Source organism: Chanos chanos, chromosome 16 (genome assembly GCF_902362185.1).
Source record: "Chanos chanos chromosome 16, fChaCha1.1, whole genome shotgun sequence".
In the NCBI taxonomy this organism is placed as follows: Eukaryota; Metazoa; Chordata; class Actinopteri; order Gonorynchiformes; family Chanidae; genus Chanos; species Chanos chanos.
The window spans coordinates 2,659,417-2,684,518 of record NC_044510.1 but is presented as its reverse complement, the minus strand read 5'-3'; the positions used below and the strand labels follow the sequence as shown (position 1 = coordinate 2,684,518).

At 42.5% G+C, this 25,102-nt stretch overlaps 1 protein-coding gene across 1 annotated transcript; it reads right to left on the bottom strand.

The window, feature by feature from the left end:
- Positions 1–3,612: 3,612 nt before the first annotated feature.
- On the bottom strand, positions 3,613–24,298 carry lars1b (leucyl-tRNA synthetase 1b). The gene is made up of 32 exons (XM_030793714.1): positions 24,216–24,298; positions 23,345–23,466; positions 23,166–23,253; positions 22,901–22,981; positions 22,660–22,797; positions 22,081–22,242; positions 21,608–21,720; positions 20,833–20,896; positions 20,613–20,680; positions 17,409–17,634; positions 16,945–17,032; positions 16,377–16,453; positions 16,129–16,182; positions 15,811–15,951; positions 15,536–15,613; positions 15,187–15,272; positions 14,687–14,752; positions 13,259–13,341; positions 12,583–12,721; positions 11,681–11,893; positions 11,447–11,504; positions 11,127–11,190; positions 10,069–10,252; positions 9,850–9,940; positions 9,371–9,511; positions 8,771–8,911; positions 7,278–7,388; positions 6,925–7,035; positions 6,422–6,526; positions 5,424–5,519; positions 4,799–4,931; positions 3,613–4,495 (listed from the first exon to the last, which is right to left on the bottom strand). Exons 1-32 carry the CDS (start codon positions 24,219–24,221, stop codon positions 4,290–4,292), a joined length of 3,534 nt encoding a protein of 1,177 aa, XP_030649574.1. The 5' UTR covers positions 24,222–24,298; the 3' UTR covers positions 3,613–4,289.
- Positions 24,299–25,102: the final 804 nt, after the last annotated feature.

Genomic DNA, 25,102 nt, shown 5'->3' with positions numbered 1-25,102 from the left:
CATGCCTAAGTCTTGAGGCTTTTCATGCAGACAGTACATAAAGAAGGGCAAAATTGACTCATGTGATGTTACAGAGAACCCCTCAGCACTTTAGGTACCATCACTTAAGGGTCTTGAAAGTAATCAAAAGATAATGCTTAAGGTGCTTTAATGAATTTTATTTTGAAATCTAGACTTCAGGGAGTATAAGTAGAACAGTGCACAGTCCTCCAAATGACGTTTGTGCTAACAGGGGTGTACTTTCACCATGTAAAATTTGGAGGGAGGTAGGATATGATGCATGAACTTTTATTTTGTTTTTTCATTGGTCAAATCACACAAAGAATTATTTGCAAGAACCATGTAAAATAACCATTTGGATTGTCATTGCCTGTTGTTAACGTAATCTCGTGACAGCCTCTTACCGGGGAATTTGTTTTGACATCCACTTTCATGCCACCGCCCAAAAGCAGTGACACACTTTGGCATCACGCACAGTGGCACACTGCACTTTGGTGCATAGTACTCAGTTGTCTGTACTATCTCACCTGTCTGTGCCCAGGGCACATACCCTCCCTCCACCCCTGACCTCCATGAAAAAGCATGCGGGCATGCACGGCTTTTCTTGGGCTGTTCAGACTGATAGTCCTGGAACAGGCTTTTCTCTTATTGGGCTGTTCAGACTGATAGTCCTGGAACAGGCTCTTATTGGGCTGTTCAGACTGATAGTCCTGGAACAGGCTCTTATTGGGCTGTTCAGACTGATAGTCCTGGAACAGGCTTTTCTTGGGCTGTTCAGACTGATAGTCCTGGAACAGGCTCTTATTGGGCTGTTCAGACTGATAGTCCTGGAACAGGCTTTTCTTGGGCTGTTCAGACTGATAGTCCTGGAACAGGCTTTTCTCTTATTGGGCTGTTCAGACTGATAGTCCTGGAACAGGCTCTTATTGGGCTGTTCAGACTGATAGTCCTGGAACAGGCTCTTATTGGGCTGCTCAGACTGATAGTCCTGGAACAGGCTCTTATTGGGCTGGATGCTCTGAAGATCCTGCAGCCTGTGATTTGCCAGAGATGTTGGCACCAGTTGTCTCTCCCTGAACACTTCACATGAAATGGAGTCTGGTGAGTCACGCCTGGCTGATGAAGGATGAAGCTACTGACTGGCAGCAGTATCGATGTGACGGAGAATGAATAGAGAGTGAATGGAAGGTACCACTTTTTTGGTTTTCTGGTGGACATTGGTGAACACACCGGGAGGGTCTTCATCGCCAATATGCGGATTGTGTTCTTCAAACGTAGGATGAACCAAAACACTAGTGCCGTTCCCTACACCTTGCTTAGTTTTCACTCTTCTGTTCCCACTGCTATCTGCAGAAGCACTGAGTACGTAGTCACTTTTCCCGTTGCCATGGTATTCTTTCCCTCACAGAGAATGAAATTCCATGTGTGCCCAATGGATGAATGAGCAAAAACAACCGGATTGTCACCACATTTTGCTAGGCTTCGCTTGCATGGACTCTTTTAGTTCACTTCTAGTTTTTAGAGGCCTTTGTGAGTTCGTTGGCAGTTCTACTGGCAGTTCTCTGTTGGAAAAAAAGAGTGAAATGTTGAGAGATTTGTGTCGAGGGGTTTGATGTTGAGCAGCTTGACGTTTCCTAAGGTTCCTTTTTTCTTCGTGTTTTCTGCATCTCCCTCAGATGAATCATAGTTCTCACTTCCAGCTAATTCATTCTCATCCTGCGCTAACAACGGCCAAACCTCCTCAGGACGTCGAAATGTTTTCTTCTCCATTTTCTGACGCCGTTTTAGGTTCCTTCGAATGTTCCTGGTTCCCCCCCACCCATATAACTTCTACTGTCTGTTTCTGTGTTGTGGTCTATTCCACGTCACATTCGTGTGAAGTTAGTGTGAGGTGGTACATCAAACCTTTTTTGTTGTTGTTGGACACAACATATTCACTTAACACAGATGCACTGTGCATTATCTGAAATTTTTTATTAAACTTTTTTCTTTCAGTGTGATTTTATTCCTTTGTGTGCTTTAGCCTTGATGACTGAACCAACAATATGAGATGATAATGTGATATCATCATATCACAGCTAAAAGTGCAACCGCAACATGTGTCACACCAATTGCCATATGACTTTTTGACCAAATCGTGCAGCCTTGTTGACCGCGCTTGTCCTTCCTCTACATTCGGATTCCGAGTCAATATGTTGAGGTGAGAAGCGCTCTCCAGACATTTTCCCATATCCAGACATGCTGACCAGACTGGAAAACTAATTTACTGATGACAACATGCCTCCTTGGCTGGAGATACAGCGGGAAAACATCCTGGATTTACGTGGTGAGAATGAGAAACACCAGGACTTTAACCTGCAAAGACCTCGAGACCTTATAAACCCTGGCATAACAGGACTTTCTTTGGCCCCAGAACTGATGTCATTGGACCATGAGCTTGGTTCCACGTGCCGCTCAGTGTGTCTTTCCCAAGACCGGTTGATGGTGTCGATATTCTGAATAACTCTTCAGATCCACCCAAATGTTTTGTGGTCATTCAAGGCGTACAGCTATCAGCGTATAGCAGAAGCACACGTTCGACTTTCTGAGGTTGAGAAGATATCCAAACGAGGATATTCTAGACCACTGTTGTGAGATTTCCAGTTTTCCAGATTTGGTGGCTGAACCAACTGTTCAAAATGTAAGATGCAGAAGATGTCTAATGTAAGATGTAATCAAAATGCAAGATCTTCTACATCTTACATTTTGAACAATCGACCACGTTTGTGAACTAAGTAGACTTATTTTGAAGGTTAAAGTCTGTTGTTCTTCAATCTACTAGGTTTTCCTTTGCACTCAATGGATGAATGAACAAATGGAGTAAATAGAGACAGTCATGCACAACACTTTACAAATAACATTGACAGACGAAAAACCCTCACAGCCACTCGTAAAATAGTCCTCTTTATGCAAACACATTCTAAAGATAAATGTTTGCTGTTGTGTGTAAACCCCAAGTAACACGCCTTAAGGAGTTAAGATGTCCCTATTGAAAAGATGACTAACAGTACAAATTCTTTGCATGCGCATACATTTTCCAAATCATAACATCTGTAAAATGTTTGTTAAAAACATTTGACAAATCAAGCAGAAAAACAAATGACATGAGAAACAAACTTGTGAAAATGAACTCACCGTTTTTTTTGTTTTGTTTTGTTTTTTGTTTTTTAAGAAATGACTGACGCCTGAGGCATGAATATAGAGAAGTGTTCTGCAAGTCAAGAAACTTGTGCGAGCGTCTGTGCACGTCCTCATGAGGTTACTGTCCTGCCTCATTTCCTGCTTTGAGCAGACTACATCCCCTCATGTGGTGCAATGCATCTGTGTGCTTATAATAGGTAGTGGGATGCTTACAAGAACAACCAAAAAAAAAAAAAAAAAAATAGTATCTGTCTCGGTCAAAGGCCTTTCATCCGAAGTAACAGTGTGCTGAACTTAAGGGTTTTTTTTGTTTTGGTTTTTTTTTTTGTATTGTTTTGTTTTTTAAATGTCACAGAAAGTTTCCGTCAACCAATAAATTTCGAGCTTAGTTTCTTAATTTCATTCTTATTTTATTATTAATAGGCAGAAAGATCAGATGATGCACAGTTCTTGTCACACAAGTTTTAATCAGGAGAACCACTCAGAAATGAGCATCTCTTGGTGAAAAAGAAATGAACTAATGTTTTTTTTTTTTCTGAATGATTGCTTACATGGGTAATGTGTACAGAAATGAACGATGTCATGATCTCAAAGGAAGGAGTCTTCACAATACACAGGCCTCCTGAGTGCGGAACACATTCTGAACCTTATACAGAGATGAAAACAGTCGAGTCGGAATTCTGAGCAAAGCGACACGTCTCATTAGAACTGAATTACCCATGTCCCAATACTGATCATCCACCAATGTGAAAGCCACAAGTAACAAAACTCTCAATACTTTAGAATAGCACTATGCAGACATACGCCGGGACTGCTAGCGTTAGCATTTGTGACCGTTTTACATTACCATTTCAGGTTTATCTTGCAGTTTCGTTCATATGTAGCATGGGAACATGAGAGAGAGTTCAAATTTCAGACACGTAAACTGAGGGAGAGTCAAAAACCATGCAAGTATAAAAATAGAGAAGGGAAGAGATCGGTTTGAGTGGGTGGACTGGTTTTTAGCATCAGCTATCAGGCGTTAAGCTAATGCTAAAAAACCAGTCATGTCGAGAGAGAGGATCGGTAATGGCTGCGTTTCCTCTTGCGTACAGTCAGTCCCCCGGAGCTCAGACGAGCAGGTAGACTAGAGTGTCCCCCACGTCCACTTTCAGCCCGTTGTCCGTTACGTGAACTTTCTTGCTCTCCAAGTCGATGTGAAAGGTGGAGCTCTCCGAGACGGGCAGCTTGCCCTCTTCCTCCTTCCCCACCACAGGTATTCTCCTGGGCCCCCTCACGGGGTCCTCATACCGCATCAGCTTCACCCTGGACAAGTCTGGACAAGCCAAGCATAGCGGTCAAGCACACGGCAGTAACGAGACACGCCGATGGTCCGCTAAGGACAAGGTGCGGTGGACAACTAAACGGACGTGAGACTGTCTAGCACGTTTTCAGACCAGCGTCCTCCTCAAGTCCTTCCAAGGTCTAAAATATTGATCATATTAACAGAGCTAAGTCTGTACAATGCTGTTAATGAAGAGATAAACTGTTTTTTTTTTTTAATAAGCTAGTCCGCACCATTTATTTAAACTGGGTTTGAATTGAGCTCGGGTGTTCAGACGTTCATCTGAGGTCTCACCTTTGATGACCCGGTTGGTTTTGGCCAGCCGGCGGACGATCCCGTCTTTGCTGTCTCCCTGTCGGATGTCAATCTTGGTGGAGAAGAGTCCGCTGCCAAGCTGAGGGTTTACCATCATGACGGACACGCCCGGCTACAGGAGAGATGCACACAGGTACTCAATTCAATTTAAAAAAAAAAAACAAAAAAACGAACAACAACAACATTATATAGATGATTGTGTGAAGCTGTCAGTTGTATAAAGCTACACTGTCAATGCCCGCTTGATACAGACGTCCATCTGAACACCTCTATCTATCCTATTATCCCATCATCCACCTCCTGCTTTAACTGCACACTCTCAGCACTGCAGGAAGGAGGGAACCCAGAGCGCTATCGGCGGCCTGGTTCATTACAGCCCCTCTGCCGCCCAGCCGACAGCCGCCCCAAATGGTCTCTGATTACATACATTTCCATCCGAACGAGTGAGCGCACTGAACCGATGTGCTGAAAGTGTCCTACTGAAAGGCCAATAAAGACTGGAAAAAAAGGTTTCTGTGCCTTTCTGTGTGTGTGTGTGTGTGTGTGTGTGTGTGTGAGAGACAGGCGACTCGACTCTGATGAGGGCTTCAGCAGGGCTGCGTACCTCTGATCTGAACACGCAAAACGGTTTCCCGGGGCAACAGTCCTCCTTGATTTTATCATCAGCTTCAGAGGCGAAGACCACGTCTATCTGGTCCAGCTGTGGGGGGGGGGGGGGGGGGGGGGGAATGGGAGAGGAGAGGACAGCATGAGGGATGGAAAAACAAAGAGAGAGAGAGAGAGACGGAGGAAGAGAGAGAGAAAGAGAGAGAGAGAAAGAGAGAGAGAGAGAGAGAGAGAACACACGCCGGGGGAAAGGAGTGAGTGGCAGAGATGGAGAGAGAGAAATGCATTAGCCAAGTGGTTTGCTAAATATTTTATTGCTGGCAATTCAAAGCTGAAAAAGTGTTTTGAGTGTTTTGAATTTTTGAAAAGCACACTGTGCATAAATAAAAAAAAGGCAGAGCTATGGTGATCCCACAGATCCTCAGCTGGAAGCTTTACCTTTGTGGATTTTTTTTTTTTTTTTTATAATAAATGAACGGTCAAGCTGTTGCCATACCATCTGATAAAACCACACTGTTCAAACAGTCACTGCAGTACACTAGGAGATGAATCCCTCTGAGGTGCCAATCTGAACCCTGCTATATGAATTTATTTTTGGTGTAATCATTGGAAGTTACGTCTGAAAATTTCTCCAACAAAGCACATGTTAGCTACTGCCATGGAGATCATCTATCACGTATTGATCGGATTGGGGGGGGGGTTGGTTTATATAATCTGTAAATAATAATCTGTAACTATGTTTGTCCTAAAACAGCCTTAGGATTCATCCTCAAATTACGTCAACATCTATTCACAGGTTTGAGCCCAAACTGGTTTCACTGCAGCAGAAACATACAGACATCTGCCTCCTCTTTTCCTGTCAGTGAAGGTCATGGTTTCAGCGAAAAAGGACTTAACTGTAGGTTATATGGAAATAACTGAGCTTGTGGGTGAGGAGCTGGAGGTGTTTTTTTTTTACGTGCCGGTGTTCTCGCTTTTGGAATTGTGCAGTCTTACCTCCAGAGAGTTGGTCAGATATACAATGTTCTCCAGCAGAACCGCTCTCTCATCAAACTCCAGCTCCAGGTCAAGAACTCTAGGTCCGTTCTTCTCCAGGTTTTCCTAAGAGACCACACAGGAAAAACAAATAGTTATGATTATGATGCATAACGTCATATAGGGGAAAAAAAAAAGCTTCAACCTGTTTATTTCAAAGAAATGAAAATACACCAACTAGGATTCTTCTTAGCCTCATATTTCCTTCTCTCAAAAAAATCTCAAATCATTTTCAACTGAATTTTCTATCCAAGTTCTGATTAGATACATTAAAGTAACCACTAAACTGACATCCGACCGATGACACTGAATCAGCAAGTCAAGACGTTTCTCCATCTCATTCGAATCATAAAAAACTGTCCTAAAACCAACTAGTCCTGCTAATCCCAGCTATGTTTTAAAATCCCCCACTGCCTGGTGTGAACACCTGGCAACACAGGCCATCTTAGATATAAACCATATACCTTAATCATCGCAACAAAAGGCATCACTCTCTTCATATATTTTTTCAGCTCTGGCATGGCACCCAGCTCCATGGCGATAACCTTGTTGTCAGGCAACACTCCGTTGTTGCTCTGGGAAACAAAGAGAAGAGGGAGAGGTATTGAGTTGAAGAAGAAAAAGTACCATTTTGCCTGGAGTATGCTACAGTGGTTTATATCTCCATAACATAACCCTTCAATGACTTCAAATGACTTAACAAAAAAAAAATGAAGCAAAATCTATTAAACTACAGTTGTTTTTAACTTACAGACAGCAAAAGACATAATGGGGTTGGCAGTCTTTCTGGTTTTAATGTGTGAGACTATGTTCTAACCTTGTAGTGTTTGCCCAGCAGGGAGAGGGCACTGTGTTGCCATGGTGGGTAATTCTTGGCCACGTAGACAGTGCAGTGTGAGGGCTTGGCTGGGGGTCTGGACTCTCCTTTCTGAGGGCCAGAGAGAAAAAGAGAGAAAGAAAGAAAGAAAGAAAGAAAGAGAGAAAGAAAGAAAGAAAGAAAGAAAGAAAGAAAGAAAGAAAGAAAGAAAGAAAGAACAGAATGATCAGCAAAACGGCAGGTCAGACTTTGGAAAGACCAAGACGACAGTTAAAAATACGTTTTTTTTAAACGCAGAGCACATGTTTGTCAGAAACTCGGTGGTCATTTTAGAATGTGAGCAGAGGAGACGTTTTTTCTGTCCCGCCCCCTAAAATGTGTTTCATTCCACGCACCTCGATGAGCCAGTCATTTACAATCTTTTCTAAAATTCCGATAATGTTTTCTTTTTCCGTTACCGTAACACACCATCTACATTTCGCTGTCAGTGGAATAAAATTAAAAAGAGAAAAAAAAAGAGAGAGAGAGAGAGAGAGAGAGAGAGAAAGAGACTTCGCTCTATAACCACAGACTCATTTCCCTGCTGGGCATGCCTCTAACCACACCTGGGCACATCATCACAGCAGCCCTAATCCTGGATGACATCCATTATCGTATCGCCACGGTAACACTGGGGGGGAGGGGGCACTCTTCTAGTAGCGCCTCATCCCGCCTCTTCGGTTCTGCGCGTCCTAGCACGAGCCCGAGTCGGTATCGCCCTTCGCTAAAAGCTCCGAGTAAAGAGCTCTACAGTGCCGGGGGAGCTGGGCTAGTGGGTCTGAACTCACGCTACATGACAGCTGTCGCGTCTCCTCCGGTTCACTCCAGTCAGGTGACCTCAGACGCGCTCTAAAAATGACTTTGGCAAAAAAAAAAAAAAAAAAAAAGCCAAAAGTCTAGCGTTGGGCCACACTCAGAACAAAGACAAATTTGTGGTTCTGAGGTGGTGACCCGAGAAAAATCCAGGTTTTGGGGGAAACACAAATGAGGCTGCATAACAGCGGGGTATTAGTGCTAAGTGTGGCACAGGGAGAGGTGACATGTTAGGTGCTCCTGGTGATTAATTATTCATAAGGAGACGGATGATGTAAAGTAGCTTGTGGTTCTAAAAGATAGTCCAAAAATGGATGTGCAACCAAAGTAGCGGACACACCCAGAGACTGGCTTTTCTTCCCTTCTGCTGAGGCAAGTGATGCAACAGCGGTTACATTTCTAAGATCCAAATCCTCTTGTGATGTTTGGGTTGCCAGCTCTCCTCCTGAAGATCAACCTTTAGTGAGGATTCTGTGTCAGTCCAACACTATGGCACCTGGTGATAAAATTCCAATACTTACAAAGACCTTTTTTTTTTTTTTTTTTTTGTTAATGTGGTTAGTGCCTTTGACTGAGAAACTGAATCCCAAATTCTATCTGCTGAGAGCTGACTACCACTCCTAACGTTGCTGTGACGATACCTTGTTTTTGGGCGGCTGCATGTAGGCTTTCAGACGGAGTCGAAGGTCATGGGCGGTCTCCATCAGGTACTGGGAGGAGCGCATGAGGATCTCGTCGACTGGTCCAGCCACAGGCCAGCTGGCCTTCATCAGAGAGCCACTCTGTATGTGGAGGAGCAGAGAGAGTGAGTTACTTTAGCATCCAGACTGAAGGCCTCATTCCTGACTTCACGGGTTACCCCCTTGTTTTACAGCCAAGACAGAAGGACAAAATCGATAATAATTGCATTACATGGCATAATACGTCAAGAATTAGGTGTTATATAACCTTCAGTGTGTCATCTGCACTGTAGAGTGATTTTATATTTACTGGGTTAGTGACAGTGATCAACAATTTTGTGCAGAGGCATAAACAGCACATATGAAGATAAAGAGTTATCCTTAAAATATCAACTCTTTATCTTTGTATATCAAATCACAAGCTCTATGTTTTGAACCTAGTTACGTTTGTAGTTAAAGCTACATTTGAATGTATATTTGGTATTCGGTGAAGTACAGTTCTACTCGGCCATGTCGGAGTGCCTGCGTCCCTCTGATGGCGTGAAGTAGCCAGGGCCTTACCTTTCCCAGCAGGGCCCAGGTGTGTTCACACAGATGGGGGCAGATGGGAGCCAGCAGCAGGGTCTGTCTCTCGATGAACTGGAAGACAAGATCTCTGTGCATGCCCTCAATAGCCAGCTCCCTGTATTTATCCTTCGCAGCCTAGGAGTTTAAAAAAAAAAATTTTAAAAAAATCACACAGTGAACAGCTTTGCAAAACACCTCCAAAACCACCTTCACAAAACCTCAAAACAAACACAAATACACTACCATGAACTGATGGTGTCACTTTCAAACCAAGAGTGCGTGAGATGATTCACTGAAACTGTCTGTGAATTAAGTCTCCTTAACAGATGATAATTCTCTCTCTTAGGATGGAAAAATGTTCTTAATGCATAACAGCCTCATTTTTTTTTTTTTTTACTGTTAATGGGAAAATACACAACAATTGAGAGATACTACAGGCTGTTAGGCTTGTGTGATACTGGTTTGGTCCTGACCTGGAACTCGAAAAAGCCGGTTTTCAGGGCCTCCTTGTACATCATCCTCTCATAGTGCTGCTCGGTTTTGATAATGCCTGCGTTCATCTCACTGCACAGACAAACCCCACAGCAGCAAGTCATTGACAAACCAGAAAACATCATCTTCTTTAACAACAACAACAAATAAAAATAACACACTCACACACAAAAAAAAGACTCGGGCGTGGAGGGCCTCACCTGGCGAAGACGCGGTCGTTGAAGGTGTCGGCTGGTCCGGTTCTCAGGTTGTTCTGGTTGGCGATCATCTCCTTCACCCACTCCACCCAAGTGTACAGACGCAGGATGCCAGCGTCCGCCATGGCCTCCACGAAGTTGGCGTCCTCCACGGTGTCTCCCGCATCAGCCAGAGCCATGCGCATGCCTGGAGGAGTAAAACCTCAGTTAACACTTCAGCTCCACCAACACAAACCCTGAAACTCAACACCAGGAGCGGGAATCAAGCCTCCCTGTTGGATTCACTCTGTTAAAAATTCAACACATTTACTTCTTAAATCATATAAACACAGGTTTCAGGTCACTCTCTGATAGTACTGGGTTAGTGGTAAAGGTGTTTGCCCGACTGCCAGTACACTGTAGGTTCAAATCCCAAGCACAACTGTTTACTATCAGTACACCTGCATGCTCATTCACTCACTATCACTCTCTGGATAAGAGCCCCAGTGAAATGAACAAAACTGTAAGTACAGTCATAACTAAACTGATTGCACAACATCCTCACGAACTTAAGCCCTGATGTTCAATGTTTGGAGTCGACCACAACTGACACGGACAAAAAAAAAAAGAAAAAAAAGAAAAAGAAAAACCCAGATATCACAAAGACTCAAACGCTGAGAAAAAGGAGGTTAGTTCAACTTCAGAGAACAATATTGAATTTTTTTTTTATATGTTCTAAATCCAGTAGCGTATCAGCTTAGAACAAGTCAAATATTTGCAAAGCCTCCCAGACAGACCTGCGCTGTTCTCAGAGTAACAAAGCAGGCATCAAAAGAAGACAAGATACAACATTTGCATTAGCTGAAAGTCCTTTTGTGTATTCTGCAATTTCTGCACCTCAAAGGAGAAAAAAAGAACAACTGTTTTTTTTTCTCACTTTAGACTAAAAGCAGGAAAACAAGAAATAAAGGAAGAGAAAAAGATGTGACTAGCAGCTTTTGCAGTAGATCACAGACAAAACAAGGCCAGCGTTACAACTGGCAAAAAAAGACCATCTGTACTGGGATGGCTGGATGCCTTACCGTCGGCGGAGAACTTAGTTACTGCTTCTCTCAAGGTGAGAAAGTTGCCGGTGGATTTGGACATCTGGTGAACACAAAGAATATTAGATGGATGAGACACGTAACAGTAATGCTGTGCAGAACAAGGCCTTTACAAAACAACCAAAAAGACTAATGCTAATGTTAATGTCAGAGAAGGGCTAATGTCAGAGCAAGGTCACACCAAGGTCAGCATTAGCATCAGCATCTCAAAAGTTTGTCAAGCAAGTAATTTCTCTCAACTCAAGGGAGAGGATGAAGGGAGAGAGAGGGAGAGAGAGAGAAAGAGAGAGCTGTCTTACCTTCTCAGAGTTCAGCAGAAGGTGTCCATTGGCACGGACTGCCTGCGGCCATTTTGTGCTGCAAGGAAAAAACAGTCCCCCATCGTAATTCAGTTTAATGGAAACCTGGTTATCTCACCGCACCCCTGGCCCACTAGCACTTATCTGAGAGGTTCAACCAGAGGCCAAATCGGCAAACCCAGAGAGCACTGTCAAATCTGACTATAATGACTAGGTTAGTTCTGATCAGTGTACCTGTCTTTGGGCCACATGGCGACGTGGTTGTACAGGTAATAGGAGAGGTGGTTCGGCACCAGGTCTTTCCCAGAGACGCGGACGTCCACAGGGTACCAGTACTCAAACTCCCTCCTCAGTCTCTGCAGGTGCTCTCTGGGAATATCCGTCTTGGGAAAAGGTGTATTTTTGAAGAAGATGAAATCCCACACTTCCCTAGTCATTTGCTCCGGCCTACAGGGAGCGAGGGGGGGGGGGGGGGGGGGGGGAACATAGCTAGCATCATCTCTGTGAAAGGAGAACAGTGGTTCCCAAAGATTGCAATTGGAATTTATCAGTGGCCCTATGATTTTTAGTACGTTTAATCATCAATCAATCAGTAATAAATAAATAAGCAATCAGTGACACTACTTGGATTAGACCTTTCTGTCCTACAAGTATAATTTCAAAAGCCCTTTGATAAAATTTTATTTTATTTCTTGAACATCACCTTTAATTTTGCTCAGGGCTCAAAACCACTGTGTAACGATACCTCTGGCGCTCCTGTTCAGTGTCTCTTTTGCTCTGGAATAATGAAACACTGACTGAATTCCCTTGCCCGACCAACCGCTGGCCAGGCCCCCCGAGCGTAACGGGAAATGACCCGGGCCGACCCGCCCACCACAAGAGGGCAGGTGGCCAATCACGTTTCTGCCTGACTCCTTGACACAGTCAACGAGCCTAACACAAGGAGCATTTTAAAACACCAGTCTCAGACGTAGGAGGAGACTTTCTACGAGCACAGCTGCAATGCTGCATCACTAGCCACTGTCTACCCCTTTTTTTTTTTTTTTTGAGTTATGTAACAGTGAGGAACCAGTAACAGATTCGATAAAGAGGAGTCTAGTAACATAGTCAATAAAAGAGGAGTCATCGTTATGTACCTAATCCCAAGGGGTGAGGGACCCTGTCCGTTGAGAACTCCTCCCTGGAGGAGGTGAGCCACCGTGTAATAAGCCATGTAGATGGTGGAGTCTGACAGAGACTCAATCAACCACTGTTCGTCCCAGGGCAGCCGTGTTCCTATGGCAACCAACACAAAAGCGCGCCTCAGAATCAAAAGCTCCTCTCCGGAGAACTGTGAGAAGAGCTCTGATCATATCTTTCAGTGTGGGTTTGTTTGTGCTTTTCTTTTTTTCTTTTTTAAATTGTGCATGAGAGAGAGAGAGAGAGAGAGAGAGAGGAAAGAGGAGGAAAAATAGAAATAAAGAAAGAAACACACCCACATAATCACTAACACACCACCTGGAGATGAGAGCATCGATTAACCACTGGCTGAGCCTTATAAAGGCTATTCAACAACCATTCAGAATCAGTCACACACACACACACACACACAGAGTGAATGTGACTGTATATGGCTGTAGATACTAAGAGCACTTCAAAGAGATCACTGGAAACGTTCTTTGATAGGGTGTTTTCTCTGGAGAAGAATAGTAATTAAAAAAGAAAAGAGCAGAGAAAAGGAAGGGCCAGAGCGTGCTTTGTCTGACTGGCCACACAGCAGAGAGCGGGAAAAAGGCAGCGGCGTCACGAAGGGCGTCGTGAGCCCACACATACCCAAGCCGTACGTCCTGGAGCAGGCGTGTTCCTGAAGCCAGGCCAACGTCGCCTCGAAGTTCTTCCTGGTCTCATCACAGAATCTACACGACCAGGAACACGAGGAGCATTATCAGAAACTATAAGTCTCGCCAAAGAGCACAGACTGAGAGTGTAGTTGATTCATGTGTGGTGGAAAGAGGGTGTTTTTTTGTTTGTTTTGTTTGTTCATTTTGGTTTGGTGGGTGTTACGTGCGGCGCGTTTGTGTGTGTGTTTGCGTCTTGCTGCGTCCTGTGTTTTGTTTTTCTCTCTCGCTCCTCTCGCCTGTCACCTGACGCAGGGATCCAGCGGTGGCGCGAACAGCTGCCACTCCCCACCTGGCCTGGTGTTGCGTCCCACCTCCGTGTTCCCAGCCAGCCAACCAAAGACGGAGCACCCCTCGTCGGATGGCCAACCGGAGATGGGGCGCGGAAATTTAAAGATGCCAGTTGTTAGCTGTGGTAGATTTCGGTCTCGTTTTGCGTTCGCTTGTGCTCTATTGTGTTCTAATTACTCGCTGTATATCGTGTTTGACTTTTGTTATTATTGACTACGGATTTGGATTACGGATTGGTTTTGGTTGCTTTCGATTGGCGCGGGGAGAAGAATAGGTAAGAAGGGGATCCCCGCGCTAGGAGTTAACTGTGTATAGGGGTTAGGTTAGAGGCGGGTGCCACTATTGTATGTTTTGTTTTGTAGGCAGTGAGCGTAGTTAGGTTTATTTTGGCTCTGCCACCTTTTTAGTTTCTCGTAGTTACGTGTGTGTTTCCGTAGGCAGTTAGGGTGGTTTCTGTTATATTTCGTTCATTCCTTTGGCACCGTCTGTAGTTCTCTCCCCTCTCCGCGTTCAGGTGTAAATATTTCTGTATATATATATATATTCTTGTAAATATTCTTTTGGCACTTTGTAAATATCTTTAATACACTGCACCTTTTTTGTTGTACATTGCTCCCGTGTCCGTGTGTTTTTTCCCCTCGCACCGTCCCAATCCGACACTGGTGGTGGGTTTCCTTTATGCTACGTCCCTGCTCATACCCCTAGACCCAACTCACCATCTGGGACGTAACAGTGGGTCTCACTGAATTACCGCTGTGGGTTCCCGACTCTTTTCCAGCAAAGTCACGTGACTGATCATTTCTGTTCGAAATGAAACCTTGATCGGAAAGCTGATCAGTGAGATTAGTCGTGTCACCGCTGAACTAGGGCTCACATCTGTATTTCAATGGATCTCAAATGTGGGGAACTGGGGAATTTGTGTTCAGCTTCAGCTTGAACTGTGTGTGTGTGTGTGTGTGTGTGTGTGTGTGTGTGTGTGTGTGTAATTTTAGCCGTTCCCGTGCCTTAAAGAAAAACACCCTTCTCTTAGATATCTATGACTCTAAATTAGTCCTTGTCTGAATGGACTCACGTCTCCAGAGACTTCAGGGAATCCACAGCCTGCTGTTTCCACTCTGCATCTCCATAATCCAGATACCTGTGGAGGAGGAGTAGAAAGTCAGTATCGAGGAGACGGGAGAATCGAGGAGCAGCGAAAGAGACAGAGACACGACCACGGCAATCTGGAAAAACGCATGCCCAGGTTTTGGCATAAAGGGTAAAAACATTAAAATCTAATTTAAAAAAAATGTCAAAGGCTGTTCTCATCTATCCGGCATGTGAAGAATGTGTGTGCGGGGAGAGATTTGATTTGAGTGGATTTCCGAAGAAGAGCGCTGAAGGAATCACGTAAGGAATTTCATTAAGTGCTCATGCTTTTCATGCCGTTTTGATGAAAAAAAAATCGGCTAATTATTTCTCCACTGAAGGCACACTCTGTAATACCACGCTGGGTTTGAATCAGTTCTTGTATACTGTTTTGAGGGAAGGTTTACATTCTGATCGCGTGATTAGCTGAGCTGGGCTACTCACCACTGGTCACAGAGGGCGACCACACACTCATCCGCCGAGCGAGACATCACCTGCTTCTCCGGCTCCATGTAGATCAAAGCCTCCCCCTGATACACAGTCAGTAAAATCAGAGAGGAGAGACATACAGTACACACGCACACACACACACGCGCGCGCGCGCACACACACGCACACGCACACACACGCGCACACACGCACACACACGCACACACACGCACACGCACACGCACGACTGCCTTCATGTATTCCAAAAAGTAAAATGTTACAAAAGTGGAGGGGAAAATTACAAAGGAAAAAAAAAAAGGCAAACTGTGAACTCAAGGTCACCAAAGAAAATTGCCTATCAGACCTTTTCCACCATCATCTTCTGAATGGGCTTTTTCACATCCTGCACTTTCTGTCCTTTGAAACCGTCCACCAGCATGATCTAAAAAACAACAGCAACAACAACAAACAGCAATTACGACATGCAAATGCTTTACACCACTAAAGTTTATTTACCACTTGAGGATAAAGCACCATAATCTTATATCACAATGTTTTCACAAACAGTCATTTGAATGTAGATAAGTAGTTGCCACAGTTGTTGAGGACATTTAAAAAGTTCTGGATACGCTGACTCACCCCTTCATAGAAGCCCTTGAGGTAGACCTTCTCTTTGGCTTCAGCCAGCTTCTCTTTGTCATTCTGGCTCTGAATTTTGAGTTGATCACACACCAGGGGCGCAGACAAGTTCCCATAGCCTGGAATCTCAATGATGGGCACCTAAAGGTCAAAAGACAAAAATCAAGACGTGAGACCCATATAACCTGGACTAACTGTGAGAGACTGTTTAGGAGCGATCATTGCTCAAGTTAAAGGGGGAAAAAAAGGATCAAACATTACTAATTAAGGGGAAGTTTTAGCTTCCACTGAAGAAAGTGTGGAATGTTTCCTCATTACCGGCTCGAAAGGCAGAACCATCTTGTCTTCAATGCCATATTTCTCCCGCAATGCCTAAAAATCAATAAATAAAATAACTTTTTAAAAAATATCAGCATTGCTAAGCTTGCAGAATGTGTCACTGGTTCAGGATCAGTGTTATTTTTGAGTAAAAAGTGCTGCCCAAAGATCGTGCTGCCCAAAGATCGACTGCTATTATTGCGAAGAAATTCGAGTTTCTTTTTGCCTCAGACTATAAAAGAACTCACCTGTTTCTTTTTGATATCTCGGAGGGCAGCGATATCATCAGGAGCATCCGACGGAACGCTAGTGACGACCCCTGTGCCTAAAGGTCACCGATAAGATGACAACATTCACCATCAAGCTAGAGCTACACCAGCAATAAACAACACATCGCACAATGGAGCATGAAATTAAGCCACAGTGTTATAGGACTTAACAAAGCCTGATAGATCCAGAGAAACCAAGAATACTAAATATTGATAGTTTTCTCACAAGTGATATTGAGAGAAAACATTAAAGTACACTACCAAAAAAAACCAAAACAAACAAACACAAAGTGGTTGGATCAAACAGTTGGCCTAGGGGCTTAAAGCCAGGACAGACAAACTGAGAATTCTATTCCAGCAATTTCTACAAACTTTTATTTCAACTACTGTTTTTCCCCAAATGGAAGTTACTTCATAGCTGTTTGCAAAAAGGGAAATTTGCACTGAGTGGTTCTAACAGAAACATGGACCCTGTTTTTGAATCCCTAATGCAGAACAGACAAAGGAAAAAAAAAAAAAAAAAGGTTTTAATGTCTTGATCAAATACCTTTGTCTTCCTTAATGGTGAGCATAGGAAGAGCGTAGATGGTCTTGTAGGAGGTTAAGGGAGCATTGAGAGCACATCCCAGAATGTCCTAGAGTTTCAAAAAGGACAATCTAAGTGTTTGGGTAACAATGTCAGCTTGTGAAAGTATTGAACTGTGACTACATGCGTCAGTTACCGTGAATGTGTACATCATCGGGATTCATTTCCACTTGTGTTTGATTTTAGAAGAATTGAGAGTGTTAACCTTTGGCCACATTCACCAGTTATTTTGATAGTGTACACCACCAGGTGAAATGATTATGTGCTGACAGTATAGAAAAAGAAACATGAGAATAGGAGCCTGTTTGAGTCTGACACATTTCACAAGATAAGGACAGGAAAAAAAACGGCACCAGGTGAGGATTTGTGTACGACCTATGAGATGTAAAGAGTTAAAAGAGTTAGACGGAGACTTTCAGACAGACCTGGCCCAGGAGCTCAGTGACCAGCGGGACGACTCCGTTCTCCTTGGTGAAGCCCTGGTAGGACATGTTTCTGGCCGACCTCCGCGTGCAGATGAAAACCTCTCCGTTTGCTGTCTCGAACGCCACGTACTTCATGTCGGGCCTCACCCAGCAGTTCGTCTGACCAAACATGGTCTCCGGCCTCAGGGTGGCCGCGACCAGGAAAACACTCCTGCCCTTCAGACCGCTGCACCCAACCGCACGAGAAAAAACACAACAACATCTCCTCAGTGGATTTTAGGTACTCTTTCAAAGTCAAAAATCAACGCCAACTACAAGACAGATTCCGTCAAAGGACAGAAATGATAACAATTCAGTATCATTTTCCACATTACATAAAAATAAATATAATATATAATGATAATTTATTAACACATAACACAATAATATATCATTATGTAATATATAAATGATAAAAAAATATTACAATATATGTTATATTCACACATGAAATACATGTCAAGCAAAATATATATAAACATTGTGTTACGTGAGCTGTACTGTTCACTCTGAAATATCACCCCTGTTAACACAACTGAAGTGGGTGTCTCTGCACTGTTACAGAGCATCAAAATCATCCACACGTCTCCCTAACAGCACGGAGCTTTTTCAGCTACATTAACGGCTCTTTTGTCATAACAAAGAAAAAAGAAAAAAAAAAAAAAAACGATTACGCCAGCTTTTCTTCCAACAGTATGCAAATTTCTCCTGACTCCGCTGTCACAACTGCCAACGAACAACGTTAAGGGCGTGAACGCGAGGCGTGACTCGAGGCCGACGGAGCCGCGGAATAACCTGCGAAGCAGCGTAATTGCCGACCGTGTCACCGACTGCGCGTTATCCAGATGCTTCTCTGCCAATCTATTCATTTCACTGACAAATTTGCACTTCAGCAAAAGCTGTCGCTCATTCCAAAACCTCTAATCCAATTCATTTCTAACTGAGTCAACAATCATTTTAAATAAGCGCTGGTTAAAAATAAGCTTAGGGTCTCGTTTTGGAGATTTCATTTGATAAAACCTGAATGGTCTTTGGTGGGGGTTTTTGTCGTTTGTTTTTTTTTTTTCATCTTGTCTTCTTTACGTTACTTTACATTCAACGTGTGTCTTCTCAGCTCGCATAAATTTTCATCAGTCACATTTAAGCGGGACGCTGTTTAATCATTTTGGTACCCGTGCCACACTCATAGGAAAAGAGGACATGACAGACGCATGTAATTAGCATATCATTGGTTTTGATTGAAAAGGGTTAGGCTATCGCTAATACCTACTGACAAGGTATTAACTCTGAGAGAAGACACACAGCCCTTTTTGGAATCCATCACTTTTTAATGGGAGATGAATTCCGCATGTTTGAGTATCTATGTCGTGACCGGGCAGGCAGACAGCAGAAACCAAATGATGATTATCACGTATTTATATGCGAATGCGTTAGTTTTTTTTTTTGTTTTTGTTATTGTTGTTGTAGATACCGATATACCGGTAAAATACAAGACATCTTTTTGAAGGTTCTGAACAGCCAGTTGGTGCACTGTAATACCCTTTCACGTCTAATTTGGGAGGAAAGAGTTTCCAAAGCGAAACTGAAAGTACACAGCCAAACTAGCTGACATTTTATCATTCAATCTGTTCTTGCCATTTTGGAGCTATGGCCAAGTAGTAAAGTACCTCTCTATTGCCAACCCTCCACCGTTTTTCACTTAACCACTACCAAGAGGAGGAAAAGCCTTAGTCATTACAGTGTCATTATACTGTCACTATAAATCTACCCGTGACAGTTTTTTCCCCCCTCAGAAGTTCTGAAAATCTGAAATAATAAAAAACTGAAGACTTGTCATCAGCTGTTTGCAAAAGCCTGTTGTGAAATCAGTGTTAATTTCGTCGACAAAAACTGTGACGAAAAATGTTTGTCAAAAAACTTTTTTCCACGACGAAAACGAGACGATAACTAAATAAAAATGCACCTTTGAAAATTAAAACCGTGACGAACTATATGACCATTTTCATTGAAGAATACTAACGAGACAATAATGTCAGAGACAGACGAATGGACAAGCAATTACAGCCTCCCTCCTCTGGAAATCAAACGTTAAACATTTTAACTAACCTTAACTTGCCAACACGCCTTGCCAGATGCACGATTATTGTCGAATTTGTACGATAATTTTGCCCTCTGTATGATGTACAATCAATAATGCCAAAAAGGCCCATAATGTACGAGAATTTGATCATTTTGTGACACTTAGTGTTAGTAGTTGTAATCAGAATAGGTTCTCTCATTTTAATTAATTTCCCAACACAAGCAGGATAGTAAAATATGGATCTTCTGTCTGTGTTTCTGCATCTCTTCTACACTCTTTCCAGCCAGTCATTCTTGTTGTGATGATGAACAAAAAGTCGTTCGTCTCAGTGACTACGTGTTTTCTGAAATTACACATTTACACGTATTTGTTCTCTTGGTTATGACTCACGTACCATAATTTCCCTCAAAATACGATCATTTTAAGCCTCTGGTATGATACTTTAACATTCCCTGTGTGGCAGCGCTGTTGGCAACTCATATCATGCCTACTCTCTGAAGAAGAAAAAGAACGGATTTGTGACTCATTTTAGCTATAATACAACTGAAAGTAAAACGCACTGCCAAGAATGTGGATGCAAAATCGATGAGTAAAATACCTCAAACCTCAAGAGGCACCACCAAGAAAAATATGATAAAAAAAGTTAGACTTTTATAAAAAATCAAGTTAAAGGATTGACTTTGTTAGCTAGAAGCAGACGGCTGTGTTTTCTTGTTCACTTGACTTGGTAACGTTAATTGTGCATACCGACAGCAAGCCTGAGAGTATCTGTGTGCTTGATGAAATCGCTGTTATGATTTAATTGAGAAAAAAAAAAAAAAAGCAAATTGACGAAAATGTGACAAATGCATTTGACTAAAATTTGACTAAAACCTGTCTAGTTTTCGTTGACAAAATTAGACTTAAACTAATAATGATCAAATGCTTAAAATATGACAAAAACGAATATGTAAAACTAAGATTAAATCAAAATCACCTGCCAAAATTAACACCGTGTGAAATAAAACTAAAAAACGAAACAAAACAAAAATGAAAACCAAAATGCATGCTGATGTTTGTGTAGGCCTTTACTGTGCGTTTGATACCTTAGTTTCGTAGGATATGGCTCAACGATCTTCATCTTAATGAGGGTGTACTCTTGTGGACCAACTCCCTGTAAAAAAAAAGTTAAAAAAAAGTTAAAAAAAAAAAAAAAAAAAAACAAAGAAAAAGAATTGAAAAGATTAAGAATGATAATAGAGCACAGACACAGCTGTAGCTGACCGATCTCGGTGAGCTGTTTCGTTGAATCATGCTGGTACTCACCTCTCCGGTCTGCCTGTCATGGTCCATGCACGGCTGTCCATCCTTAGGAGAGTAAATGGTATACCTGCAAGACAGAAACACAATTACTTTCTGTGAGAATTTCTGCTGCTGAGAAGTTGAATCAAGTTAAATAGTTCGATAAACTGGATGGAGCTTGAGGGGCTTGAACGTATTAATGGCAGATTTAATTCAAATTAAAAAACTTGAAGAGGAGCTCGCTTCACAGTTGGAGGCAGTGAATTTGAATCGAGTCTGAAGTGTGGGAGTGTGTGAGTGTGTAAGGTCGGCTCCCTCTTAGCGCTGGTTCTTTTATAGGCAGCCGGCCTCGAGCATCTACAATCTAACTCAACAATGAGAAACGCGTTGGCCTCAGACTTAACAGATCGCAAACGGTCTTGGTGACCAGGGTCTGAAAACGTACGCTTGTTTTCTCCGGTTCATGCATTTGCAACACAAACTTTACGTGCTGGCTGCCAAGCTGGAGAGAGCACATCACTGGGTTTACAACGCATCCATTTCACTATGGCTGGCTACCTCAGAAACTCAATGTCTTACATTAACATGTAAGAAACTGTCTCCATTTCATTTCATACGATGCGTCTTGGTTTAAAATGATCATGTGCTTTTCACAGACGTTCAGACCATTCACACTCTGCCTGTAACTACGAGAGCAACTCAATAAATGTGTGAACCTGGGGAAGGTTTACCGTAAACTAAATTAACCTCGAAGTGCAAAGTGAGTCTTGGAAGATTTCATTTGTCTCTAGTGGTATACCTTTTCCCAAATTTGATCTTTTTCCTCTCTTTCAGAGTGATGAACTGCCATCTCACGAAAGAGTCGTAGAAGGGGTTGACGTCTGTCGTGATGAAAGAACGACGCCAGTCCACCTGCGTCACAGACACAATCAATATAAGTCTCAAAGATGTTAGCTAAAAAAAAAAAAAAAAGAAAGAAAGAAAGAAAAAGCCTGATTGACTGCTAGAAACTGTCTTTTGAACAAAATACAATTATAAAGTGAAACCTGTTAAAACACAATGATCACATTTGCTCCCTTATGAATCATACATTTTAACTGTTCTCCCCTATATAATTTAAACTGATCTCTGCATTACAGGAAAGGTTGAGGAACAAACTAATTGTGAGCACCAGAATCATATAACCATGAACAGTGCAAAAAGACAAGAGAGAGGGACAAAGAGACCTTCACAACGACCACCAGTCAACGCAGCCAGCGTCCGTGCTCCTACCTTAATGCCCATGTTCTTGAGGTCCTCCACAGCCAGCGGTGGGAAGTACTCCAGCCAGTGCTCAGCGTTTGCAAACTTGGCAATTTCTTCATCTCGCAGCCCTAGTGACCTCATAATGTCCCACTGGAATTTGGACCCCCCGGTCTTTGCGACCGCTTTGCTCTGTTACATGGAGAGAACATTATCACAGAGCTCAGAGATTACAGCCCGAACGAGAATTCAAACAAGAAATTCACAGGCAAACTTGAATTTTAAACCAGAACTAGAATAACTTAAATCAGTTCAGAGACAGTAATGCAGTATTGGCTTAGAGGTCAAATGATTAAAAAACAAAATCATACTCTCTCCAAACCAATGAGGCAATGTTATGTTAATTAGTCAAGTCAAGTTTATTTGTATAGCGCTTTTTAAAACAAAAATTGTCTCAAAGCAGCTTCACAGCAATCAGTGCCTAACCCCCAGTGAGCAAACAATTAGAACCGAACAGTTATAAATTGGTCACTATATCTCTCTGGGCAATGATTAAGCCGTGTCATTCCGCTAAAATGTCACTGGTGCTTCACAGACTGTAACCCAGACCTTTTTTCCTTTAGCTTTGTCCTTGATGATGATCTCATCTTTTGGTTTTGGTTTCTCCTCCTCTTCCTCGTCTTCATCGGGGAACTCCGGTGGAAAACCATACAGTTCAATCTCTCGTTTTAATTTGTCAGCGCAGGCCTGTATTTAAAGAAAAAAAAAAAAAAAGATTATTTTTACTCCTGCATGTGCCCAAAAACATAAAAAAAAAAAAAAACTTTCCAAAAGTAACAGACATCCTTACTTTGATTGGCATTCCCGTGCAATGAAGTCCAAATGGGAACAGACATTGTTTTCCTTTCAAACGCTGGTATCCAACACCAAACTGTAATTCAAACAGATAGATCTCTTCAAATAAACGTCACTATCTACCTGCACAATACAGCTATTTTGGGGGGGGGTTTTTGGGGGGGGGGGGGGGGGGGGGTTTGTCACCACACTGCTTTGGAAACTACGTTAGTGAGCTCTCTGTTTATGTGTGTGTGTGTGTGTGAGGGGTCTAGTCTTACCTCGCACTTGGAAAGAGAGAACGTATGGCCAAGATGCAGTCTTCCATTCATGTATGGGTAAGGGAAGGTGACAAAGTACTTGTTTTTGCTAAAAGGAGAGGAGACCATCCAAGAATTATTAGTGGTACCAGATAAACAGTAGTTCATGAGAACATACAAAGCTACCAAAGAAAACTCACTTCTGGGTCTGCCCGATTGAGGTAGGAGCATCACAATAAAAAACCTTCTCCTTCTCCCATTTCTGTTGAACCTCCTTCTCGATCTTCCGCAGGAAGTCAAGTTTAGCGGTCCCCTTTCGTTCCTACGGACGGAGACAAACGCAAGAATTCATGAGCTGTAACACCTACAGTAATATAAAAATTAAAAAAACAACAACAACAACAACAACAACAATCCGAAGAAATTTCGTGGTAAAGTATCTAATGTTCCGAAGAATTGCGTGGATGGAATCAGGTTTGAGGTAGGATGATACTACATAAATTGTAATTTATGCCAATATTTTAGGACAAACCTCAGTGCTTTCTGTTCTTTCCGGGAAAAAGTCTGTTTATTATTAAAGCTGAACTAAACGAATTTGTGAGTATAATCGAACCACAATGTTAACTTCGTAATGTAACAACCTCATTCTTTGATCATCCCAAACGGAGTGACAGCTGTCATCATTCCTCTCCAAAACCCACATTGGCTGACTAACCGTTTCTTTGCTGTCTGCTACCTAGTACTATGAAATAAGCTCGTTGAACTTAATGTAAAACAGCTGCTATAAGCAATCAGGGTATCGAGGTCTAGATCAAGCATTCTGTACTGTCACATTTACCAAGGTACATGTGTCAGATATCGCACATAAAGTTAGTATATTGTAGCCTTAAGATAGAGTCTGTGCAGTTTACTGACTAAGCTAGGTTGAGTGGACTAGCTACATGCTACATGGAAAGAGTAACCTTGGTTGATGCTAAGAAAGCAGGATACGTGTAGCACCACGTGCCAATTCCAGAAACACCAAATTACATGGAACTCACTAAACCATAGCAATGAAATTATCAAACTCACCGTCATTCCTTTACCCAAACTTTTAATGGCCAAGACAAAGTGTAGAACCACGCCGCCGGCTTTTTCGGCACTTGGCTGATGACACTCTTAGCAAGGGACAAATCATGCAACCACGGTGCATTATGGGAGAGGTAGTTTCTCTGATAACAGTTTGTGTACATCTTGAGCCTGAGCAACGTGCATGTGTTGCAATACACTGTAAGCAAAATAATTACATAACAAAGATCTCAGAAAGTTTAATACACACACATACACATACACACACACACACACACACACACACACACACACACATATATATATATATATATGCATGGATATATACATATGCGCACACGCACACACGCACGCACACGCACACGCACACGCACGCACACACACACACACACGCACACACACACACACATATATAGATAGATAGATAGATAGATAGATAAACTATTTTTGAAAACTTTTTAGAAACACAGTCTTTCACGTGCCACATTAGTGTGCACATATGAAAAGGACTTAAAACATGTAGAAAGACTCAAGATGCTCAACATTCGCTTACATTTTGTAAATACGTTGACTTACATTTTATAAATATGTTGAAACCAAAGTTTTACGAATGTTTATATGTAAGTGTGAATGTGTGTTGGAGTCCTCTTATGTTTGGGATAGCGAAGAATCTAAGATCATGAAAACAAAAATGAGTTTCAGCACGGGTATTCTACCACTTTCTCTGCGTTGTTCTGCAAACTTGGACCATTGGTCCACTTCACGAGGGCCCCGTTTAACAGAAGGTGATTGGGTCTCAGCGTTGCTTGTTACGTTGCCATGCCTGTTTGAACGTAAAGCAGTTCGTGCGACGTGCAAGTGACTACACAGTGAAGGCCCAAACTGTATAA